Source organism: Capsicum annuum, chromosome 12, assembly GCF_002878395.1.
Source record: "Capsicum annuum cultivar UCD-10X-F1 chromosome 12, UCD10Xv1.1, whole genome shotgun sequence".
NCBI lineage: Eukaryota > Viridiplantae > Streptophyta > Magnoliopsida > Solanales > Solanaceae > Capsicum > Capsicum annuum.
The window spans coordinates 230,482,683-230,493,557 of NC_061122.1; the positions used below are offsets into that span (position 1 = coordinate 230,482,683).

Consider the following 10,875-nt stretch of genomic DNA (forward strand, 5'->3'; position numbering starts at 1 on the left):
TTTCACCGCATTTCATTTCATTACTAACGTTTTTAAAGTTACGAGACTCACTCGAGCAATTCTTGAACTCATCAACTTGTGGTTGTCTGACATTGCTGCTAAACTTTCTCTCTTCAAATTTTAATTTTGTCTTCGAATTACCATTTCTCTTAGTATAATCAGGTTTCTCATTAGGCTAATTCAGATAGGATATCCAGTAGCAATCCGAGCTCTTGGATACCGAACTGATTATTCAAAGATCCAATTGTTTAGGGTCGATCCAACTAAAAAGTTGATTCTTTCATGTCAACAATTTTAGGACCTGATTGTTTCCTCATCTTTTGCCTTGATCGATCCGAAATATCTGATCCCATCACATGAAAAATAAGCAATCAAATTCTTTAATTTTTTTCCTCTTGATTTGAGATTTTTGAATATGGGCCGGGTTGGATTTTTAAATAGAATAAAATGGGTTGATGATAAGATGATTAAATAGAGTGATTTTTCAAGAATATGTTGACATGAACTGATTAAGTTTTTTTTCATGTGGCGTATCTGGTGGCATTTCGTTTGAGAGGGGTATTTTTGAGTCAAAAAATTAATAGAAAGATATTTTTGAGTCAAAAAAAACAAGCAGAAGGGTATTTTTGAGCCAAAAAACAAATAGAGGGTATTTTTGAATAGTTTAGAGGCATTTTTGACCCTTTTCCGTTTTAAGTATTGGTTCGTTAAAACATGTTAGTTTGTTGAGTTTAAGTTTTGTGCACTTTCGATGTATAAATATTCTATATTATTAGGTAAATTTGATCTGCTATTGCAGATTATTCAATTTTTTATAAAAAAACTTAAAAAGGAAAAAATTGGGTAACCTACAATAACAGGTCAATTTTACCTGACAGTGAAGAATATTTTGTACACTGACAGCACAAAACTTAAATTCTAGTTTGTTGGATTTTGATTGATTTCAATTTTATACTAGGGTATATCACTTTCGAGCAAAGCAGATTCATAATTAAATTTTATGTGTTTGATCTTTAAGGCCCCGTTTGGCCATGAAAATTAGTTTTTTTTTGAGTTGGAGTTGGAGTTGCAGTTGAAGATAAAAATGGAGTTGTAGTTGTGTTTGGCCATTAATATAAATTAAAGTTGTTTCTGAAATTTTGTGAGAGAAGCATGAATGAAAAAGGTGAAAACAAGTAAAACTTGTTTTCATTTTTCCAATAATTTTTCGAAATTGAAATTGAAAAATTCATGGCCAAACGCAGTGTGTTTTCACTAAAGTAAATAATTTTTGAAAAAAAAAAAGAAAAAAAATTTATGGCCAAACGGCTATCTTAGCATTGACATTAAATGATTAAAATTATAGGTCCGGGCTTAATTTATTGTAATTTTAATAGATTTTTATTATGCATAAGTTTATACTCCATGTTGTAGGTTTTAGATTCAAATGAATCAAAGTATTGAATGTTGCAACTACCTTTACTTCGGAGATAAAACGCTTTTTACTAAAGATGATTATTTTTATGAATCAAATTGATCTAAATTAAGAATAGAATATTATTTAGTCAAAAGTTTTGAGTTCAAGTACTGTTAATAAAGAATTCATGATAAGAAATATTTTTCTTAATTGGGCGTTACAAGAATTCATGATAAGAAGTATTTTTCTTAATTGGGTGTTACAAGACACAAACCTAAATTAGTTGAGCTAGTCAATTTAGAATGCCACATGGCAATATAGGTGTCAAACTTCTTAGGGTGTGTGATTGAAATTTGAAAAGGTCAAAATAAAATTGAAGAATAATAAATGAAGAATTTTCTTAAATATAGAAGAATTAATGAGTATGAAATTGATCAAAATATTAGATTGTTTTACTTTTATTACTTCATTCAATTGCTCTTCAATGAATGCCTTTGTAGATTATGATGGCTTTATATAGTTTGTACAAGATCCCTACAAAGTCATTTACTACTCATTAGTTTCACTTTTACTAATTTATTATATTAAAAAACAATAGATATTCATTTTTACTTATTTTGTGTAAGAGATCAAGATATAATTTAACACTTAGTTCCTAATTCTCAATACTCCCTCCGTTTCATTTTACTCGTCCCAAATTTCCTAATTTGATTTCTCATTTTACTTGTCATTTTTCATCGATCAAGACAAGACAATTTTTTTTTCCTTTCTATCCTCAGTAATAATTGTTTTTTCTCCAAATTAAAATATAAATATCATTTAATGGGGTACTATGATAAAGTAGTCATGTTATTAATTGTTTTTCATATTCAATGTGCAATGTCAAGTTGGGACGAGTAAAATCGGACGGAGGGAGTATGTTTTTCAAAGCATTTAAATATATGAATTTATTATTTCCTCCTTTTTTTTTACTTGTTACATTCTGACTTCACACATCCATTAAGAAAATAATTATTAACACGATTATTTTTCCATAGTACCCTTATCAATTGATGTTACTATCATGTCTTGAAATTAATCTGGGAAAAAAACAATTAATGGTAAGTGCAAAATAGGGAAAAAGTAATTGTTTTTTCTTAATATGTCAAAAATGATAAGTAAGAAAAGTGAAAATCTAGTTAGAAAATTAGTAACAAGTAAAACTGAAAGGAGGGAGAGCATATTCAAATGGGGATATAGTATGATTATTATTCTATTTCTTGCTCCTTAAAGATTATGTCAAGTCAATACCGGATAAATAAAAATGAACGGCGGGACCGAGGGTGTATATGTATAATGTATGTATATGCTTTAAACTGGGTATATTATCTTCTGATGAATTATGGGCTTTGTGTATTACAATTTGTGGGTCAATGTAACCTCATGGGCCTATAGGTCTTGTGTAGGCTTCTAGTCATTTGGGCCTAAACTATCCTACCCAGTTCAGCCCAGTAACCCAAGCCCAAGTAGCCCAAAACTTCTACCTTATGAGATTTTAGTTCAAGGGTGCAAAATTTGTTGGAAAAATAATATAAATGTACACCTTAACTTATCATATTTACATAAATATCCACCCTTACAAAGTAATTATAAAAATTTCAAATCAAACCTACTTTCCTTTTTATTTTGTTTAAAAAAGAATGACCCCTTTCCTTTTTTTTTTGCAATACTTTAATTTCAACTTTCCACATGACATGTTTAGGACCACAAGATTAAGGGACATTTTGGTCCATTTGACACAACTTCAATTTAAGGCCACAAGATTCAAAAGTCTTATTTATTTTCTTAAACTTTGTGTCAAGTCAAAGTAGGTCATTCCTTTTTAAACGGATGTAGTATCTTTTTTGGATGTAACGGAAGCTAATTATGTATCTTGACAAATCCAAAATTAAAAAAAATATATCGGGAGTTAATTATGTATCTCGACAGACCCAAAACCGAAAAAAATATATCGAGAACTAATTATTTATTTCGATAGACCCAAAATAGAATTTTTCAATAATTATGCAAAATATCAGGATTTTCTGTAATTAAGCTCCAAACTGTCGTATTATGTTTGCCCAAATTTGTTCTTAAGGGACATATTTCTTGTTTAGGATTTGGGGCTTAGACCGGGACGAATTCACCATTTCGATATCAAGTTCTTTTGAATTCAATATTAGGAATATTTTCATTTTCAGGGGTTGAAACTCGATCAAAACTTTTTGTTAAATGAAGAGATTCGATCCATTTATCATTAATGTATGACATGCTTAAACCTCTCTACATAGCTTCAATTCTATTTATAATTCGATACGATCAGTAACTTTGATTGGAACTCTATATTTACATTAAACATCCACTTAAACTAAGATGCTGCTTTATATGCTTTTTTTATGATTAGCTGTATTAATACAAGAAATCATGTGGCCTATCAAGATAATGTATCCTCATTCCACTTTAATCCTTATACAATTTTGTTTTATGAAGTATGATTATCACCATTATTTTTACTAACACTTTTACACACTTAATTTTGATCAACATATTAAATCCCATGCCTCTTTTTTTTCCTTTTTTAAATCTTTAAATTATAAAAACAATACAAAAGAGAGTAAATAAATATAAAGCCAAAGAAAGCATAAAAGAGAATTTTGATTTTAATAATCATTGATATCTCAACTCATTACAAGAATATAAACATGTTGGGGGAATCCATTACAACTTTTTTTTTTTCCATCTTTCATTCATCTAAATCTTGCCTTTCGACCTGCAGAATTACCCGACACATGTACTGGATGTGAGAGGTAACATGTATCATATCTGATACAGCGATCGAGATACAACACAAGCTGACCTGAATACCACCGTTAACGTACCCTCAATCTTGAGAATGGTCAATAGGGGAATCTAATTCTTTTGATGATTGAATCCCATAATAACTCACATACCACTTGACAAACTTCCTCAATCCACTTGACAAATTTGTGGTTGGCTTATATCCAAAATCCTTTTTAGCCAATGTAACATTTGCATGTGTAAATGGTACATCACCATTTCTTGGCATTTTAATTACATTCTTTTTAGCTTTCACATTTAATAAACTCTCCAAAATTGTCACCAATTTGTTGACTGAAATTGGTGAAGTGTTGCCTAAATTGTAAACCCTAAGTTGTGCCGGACCCCTCTTCTTTCCGCCGCTCCCGGTGCTCCGCTCCGCCGTGTCCAATGCCCCGAGACACCCTTTAACGATGTCATCGATGTACGTGAAGTCACGCGCCACCTCTTTGCCATCTTGTGTCACGTATACGTTAATTGGTTTACCTTGTACCATGTCCTTAGTGAAAAAAAAGTAGGCCATGTCTGGTCGACCCCAGGGTCCGTAGACAGTAAAAAATCTCAGCGCGGTTAAAGAAAGACCGTAAATATGGTTATACGTATGTGCAATTTCTTCACCCGCTTTTTTCGTGGCAGCGTAAAGGCTAGCTGGTTGATCCGTAGTATCGTTTTCGGAAAAGGGTACATTCGTGTTCAACCCGTAAACCGAGCTGGACGATGCCCAGACAATCGCGGGTTGAGGGTTAGCTAACTTGGCCATCTCCAGTAGGTTGACGAACCCCGCAATGTTCGACTGGACGTACGATTGTGGATTTTGCATCGCGTACCGTACCCCTGCCTGCGCGGCCAAATGAAGTACGTGCGTGAATGGGACGATATCGAACAACTTGGTTAGCAACTCGGCATCGTTGATGTCACCATCAACGATGAAGATCTCGTGCTGCGCCAGTAATCTCTGGCGCCCGCGTTTCAATGACGGGTCATAATAGGAATTAAAGTTGTCTATTCCCAAGACTCCGTCCCCACGCTTTTTCAATGCCAAGGAGCAATGAGAACCAACAAAGCCAGCCACACCTGTAATGTAATAAAAAGCGAATTCAGAATTTAACTTTTTTTATTCAGACTAACATAACAATTACACTATAACATTTACGATTTTCACGTATACATACAACTATGGTCTAAATTAAATAGAATTTCGTAAATTATACCTGTAACCAGTACTGACAAACCATTGATACGTCGCGGCATAGAAGAGTGACGAACTTGTTTCTCCCAAGTAGAGCCACCACCATAGATGGAGGAGGAGAGGAGGTTATGTGTGGTGATATGAATATTATTATTATGATGAATATGTGAAGTATTATTATTTTTTGACGAGGTAAAAGGAGGGTAATTAATAATGAAAAAAAAGATTAATAATAGAGCTACTAAAAGTGTAACTCTAAAAAGAAGTTTAGATGAGGCAACAATTAATTTTGTGCTATTTACTTTTCTAATATAGCTATTATATCTCTCTAGTTTCATTACTTCAATTGAAGATGCCATTGGTGATGAACAATGGTAAATGACTTTAATATTTAGAAAGAGATTTTTTTGGGATTTGTGCTTTGAAAAATGTGAAGATTATTGAGGATTATAAAGAGAGAAAAAGAAAATAAAAAGAGTGGTGGACCTAAAGAAAAGGGAAGAGAAATTTTTCGGATTTTTTTGTTGGATATATTACGCCATATTCTTTTTTTAGCATATGTAAGTTTGGTTTATCAATTAGTTTAAATTAGCATATACTAAAAATAACATAGTAGTAATAATAACAACGTAAATTCATGTATGTGCTTAACATTTTTTAGTTATCGCTTTTCTGACCTATCGCTTTGCCTTCAATCAGGGTCTGAGCCAGTCTTTGTAATGGGGTTTCATCGAATCTCATTCGATAAAAAATTATATTATTTATACATCACTAAAGTTATATTTTATATGTAGATATAATAGATATCGAAATCCATTCGATTAGTTTTTCTTTAGATTTTGAACCCTCTTTTGAAAATTCTGGTTCCGCCTTTGCCTCCAATGGTGTCCTTCTCCGTTGTTTCTAACCTAGAAGAATCGTGAGATATCAAAAGCAGTAAGTTGATTGTCGATCGATTTTTATTTCTCACTTTCGTATAGGTTAATTTGATTTGTACGAACAAATGTTTGCATTTGAATAGGCTGTCTACATCATACTCTTGCCGTCCTTCTCTGAATCCTTGCAACACAAGATGTTTTGTGCACCGAACTGCATTTTTAGCTTAATACCAGTAAGAAAACTAATTAATACTCCAATTTTTTTCAATTAAGAACCATTTTTAATATTTGCAATATAAAGTATGTCAAAAATATTTACGTGTCTGTAAGATTTAATTTTCTTTTAGTTACTAATATTAATATTCAGTTGTTGCTTTCATTGGTCCTAAGAGAATGAGTCAAAGTTGATTATTGTTTTATTTTTTTCTTTTGTGTTTTTGGAATTTGTCACCGACAAAATATTTTACGTAGGGTTAATAGTACTCAATTATCAATAAACATCTAATAAGCAGAGGTAATTTAATAAACTATATCTTATATCTATTACTTTTTTTAATAAACGTAAAATAAGCTAAAGTTACTATAATTTATAGAGTTCACCTTTCAAGTATGAGGAACGTACTACTACTACAATAATCATAATAATGGGCAAAATTCAAAAATAACATATTTATCTCTTAATTATGAGTTTCATAACAATAATTTCATAATTACATAATATAGCAAGTTGTATTTTGTATTTTTACAAATTGTTGTTACAAAAATATAAATACATATGCTACAAAATGTAATTTGATAAAAGTGCTGTTAGTTTTTTATAATTTAATACTTAAGTATGATATTTTATGTATTTTTTCCTAATAATTACGCCTCAAAAATGGAATTTTATTAGCCCGACTAATTTGGAATCCTGATGAATGGGCTCGTTAAGGAAGAAGTATTTTAGGGAAAGGACCGAAATGACACTTCAAATTAAACTATTTTCATGAAACTGACCATGAAATTTAAATTTCACTTTCTAGTCATTTCAATTTACTTGCTTGTCTACACCGTTTCTACGCACCTTTTATACAGTTTCTATACAAATCTTATACATATAAATATTCTGTATGAAAATTATATAATTTTGATACATAATTTATATAATAAAAGTATATTTTTTTTTACATGTTTTATACAATAATTATATAATTTTCATACACTTTCTATATGTTTTACACATATACATATTTGATAGAATTATACAATTTCTATACATATATCTTATATAGATACAAACAACAACAACAACAACAACAAACCCAGTGTATTCCCACTTAGTGGGGTCTGGGGGGGGTAAGATGTACGCAGTCCATATCTCAACCTCTGATGAAGTAGAAAGGCTGTTTCCGAAAGACCCCCGGCTCAAGGCACAAGATATCATACAAACACAAGATATCTTATATAGATACATATTCTATTTAACAATTATATCGTTTTTATATAATTTAATTATTATTTCTAAATAATGAAAAAAATAGAATATTTGATCTGTTAAAAAATTTATAGCAAAAAAAAATTGAAATATTTTTAAAAGGGTCGAATTGTCCAAGCTGAATACTGTATCAGTATTGTATATAGACTGTATCAGTATTATATATGGACAACGTACGCCAAAATGATCCAAATTAGGAAATAACTATAAAGTGGAAATAGTATACTCAACTAGTCACTTTTTGAAAGGTTTTTAAATTTAGACTATTTATTTTAAAAGTGTTATAGAGTATGTTTTTGAAGTATTTTCTACCTAACAGTTTCTCCATTTCTAGAGTTTGAATTCAAAATATCGGATATACATATAAACTAAAATTTAATAATATAGCAATATACTTTATATATTATATATGCAAAATCTTATGTATGTCATTTTGTGGGCCATGGCTGTAAATCATGCCTCCTAAGTGAAGTTTCTTTGTAATTCACAAGTTGTGTCATCATCCCTCAAAGACAGACGAAAAAAACAAACGTAAAAAATATTGTAGGACCAAAGTAGACAAAAATAAGTAAATGAAACGCAAGTTATTCGAGGCAGAGATGGATCTAGTATTTTGAGTTTATGAATTTTAAATATTAATAAAAAAATAACTAATTTTGAAATTCTTAGTTTATGATCAAGTTAGCTTTCAAATTTAAATAAAGTTAAAAATTCTTGTTTTTGGTAAGAGTCTAAGATCAGGGCAGAGCCAGCCGTTTGATAGGGGGTGAAAAAATAGAGTATTTTTTATGTATGATTAAAATTAATTTTTATGTATTTATAGTAGGTGTTGAACCCCATTCGATTAAGTTTTTTTTTCAAATATTGAATCTCTTAGCTGGAATCCTAACTCCGCATCTGTTTCAAATATATACCAATGACAAACTAGTGTTTTAAATTTATAAATTTTGAATTTCAGAAAACATACGTCTTCTTAATTCTTAGTTTATGAGATAACTTTCGAGTTTAAATAAAGCTAAAGGGTCCCTTTAAATGAGAGTCTAAAGAGATAAATATAATAGTAGTGTTTTGAGGTTATGAATAATTTTGAATTCTAATAAACACAATTTAATTTCTGAATTCTTAGTTCATGAAATAACTTTTGAATTTAAATAAAGTTAAACCGTTTTTTTCGTAAGAGTCTAAGATATATACTAGAGACTGATTTAGTGTTTTGAGTTTACGAATTTTGAATTCTACAAAACACAATTTATTGAATTCTTAATTTATGAGATAACTTTCGAGTTGAAACAAAGCTAAAGGATCCTTTTTCGTAAGAAACTAAGAAATATACTAGAGACCGATCTACTAGTGCTTTGAGTTTATGCATTTTGAAATTTAAAATTATACGTTATTGAATTCTACAAAACTCGTAATTGAAACTCTAGCTCTGGTTGCAACGTACCACGCGAAAGAAAGAGATAAGATCAAGAGTTTTTCTTTAAATGTAGAAATGACATGTTTGGAGGACACTCAATGAGGACAAGTACACCTATAGATTTAGCACACGTAATAGGAAACTTCGTCCATCTTTCATATTGGATTGGGCAAATGGTCCTATTTCTGAATTTCACAGCAATAAACAGTACACATGCATGTTTGATGTATTGACTTTTGAAGAGCTTATCTTTTTCCTTTGGAACTTTATTTTTTGGGGTAGGGGATGGGGTGTGTGGGCTTGGGAGCTATTAAGTAGCGGAGCCACCTTTATTTCGGGGGTTGAAAAATTATATTATTTTTATATAAATAAAAAATATTTTTTATGTATATATAGTAAATGTTGAACCACCTTCGAGTAGTTTTTATATTTATTTTGAATCCTGTTAATGAAAATTCTGACTCGATCCTTGAGGCTACCCTACCATACTTACAATTGAAAGGTTTATCTTTGTGCTTTGGAACTTTTTTTTTGGGGGGTTGGGGGCTACCCTACTATACTTACACAATTGAGAGGCACTCTTATCCTTAATGTGCAAGTGGACTAATACGTCTCAAGTCTCGAAAGTCGAAACACATTTGAATTCATAGATATGGCCTAATGATTAATCGTTAATAAAGTTGGATAAAAGATTATGAGAATTCAAGTTTTGATCACATGAGATAAAACATTAGATAATTTTTTTTCCTCATTTGTTCAAAATTTTAATGTATAAATTGAGTCACGTGATATCTATATATATACTGATGTGAGAGATTAACAATTATGCATGTGTAACAATACGTTACATTAAAAAAACTTCTCTATTTCTACTTTTCATAACAAGAAATAATATATATTGGTATTGACTTTTGAAGTATTTTTTGTGTAAGACAACCCCTACTATACTGAGAATTGAAAGCCAGCCTTGTCAATAATGTGCAAGTGGACTAATGTGCGTCTAAGTCTCTAACACACATTGGAACTCAAAGGATATAACTTAATGATCAAAAGCGGAGCCAGAATTCAAGTTACATACGAGTTAGATCAAATCAAGAGACATTTTCTATATGAATTTCGTGTTTGACTTTAAAAAATTTATTTAATATGTACATATTATTATTTTTAGGTCTAGTAACATGATAGAACTAAAACTTCGAAATCATTGCTCTGATCTCCCTCAACTAGTGATCAACGAAGTAGGAAGAATCATGAGGATTCAAGTTCTAACTTCATCAAATGTGAAAATTGCTAGGTGATTTATTTTTATCCTTTCAAACCTTAGAAGATTGATTGTGTTTTTCGATAGATGTACCGATGAGAGATATAACGGATATTGTTACCTGTTACTTCTATATATTTTGAATGAGCCTAATATCTGTGTACGTAGTCAAAAATACTTTTATTTTGAACGGTCAAATAATAAAAGAAGGCATCATCCCTCCTCTCTTGGAATTCGCCATTCCTTCTTTTCGAGATTGGAGTTCGATTAAATTCAGATTTTCAGCTCTATCTCACACACAAACATTGTCGGTAGATACTACAATAATCCAAAGAAATTTTCATTGCCTTGTTATTGTAATTTCATTTTCTTATGGGGCTTTAGTGTCATTTGACTAAAAAATT

General features: G+C 30.6%; 1 protein-coding gene across 1 annotated transcript; it reads right to left on the reverse strand.

Moving 5' to 3' along the window:
- Positions 1 to 4,058: 4,058 nt before the first annotated feature.
- On the reverse strand, positions 4,059 to 5,939 carry LOC107851696 (UDP-glucuronate 4-epimerase 6). The gene is made up of 2 exons (XM_016696783.2): positions 5,464 to 5,939; positions 4,059 to 5,326 (listed from the first exon to the last, which is right to left on the reverse strand). Exons 1-2 carry the CDS (start codon positions 5,798 to 5,800, stop codon positions 4,296 to 4,298), a joined length of 1,368 nt encoding a protein of 455 aa, XP_016552269.1. The 5' UTR covers positions 5,801 to 5,939; the 3' UTR covers positions 4,059 to 4,295.
- Between the last annotated feature and the right edge of the window lie 4,936 nt (positions 5,940 to 10,875).

Coding starts and splice junctions, on each gene's coding strand:
- LOC107851696 (XM_016696783.2), bottom strand. CDS start 5,800: ATGGCATCTTCAATTGAAGTAATGAAACTAGAGAGATATAATAGCTAT. Junction 5,327..5,463: donor TTTGTCAGTACTGGTTACAG/GTATAATTTACG, acceptor ATTACATTACAG/GTGTGGCTGGCTTTGTTGGT.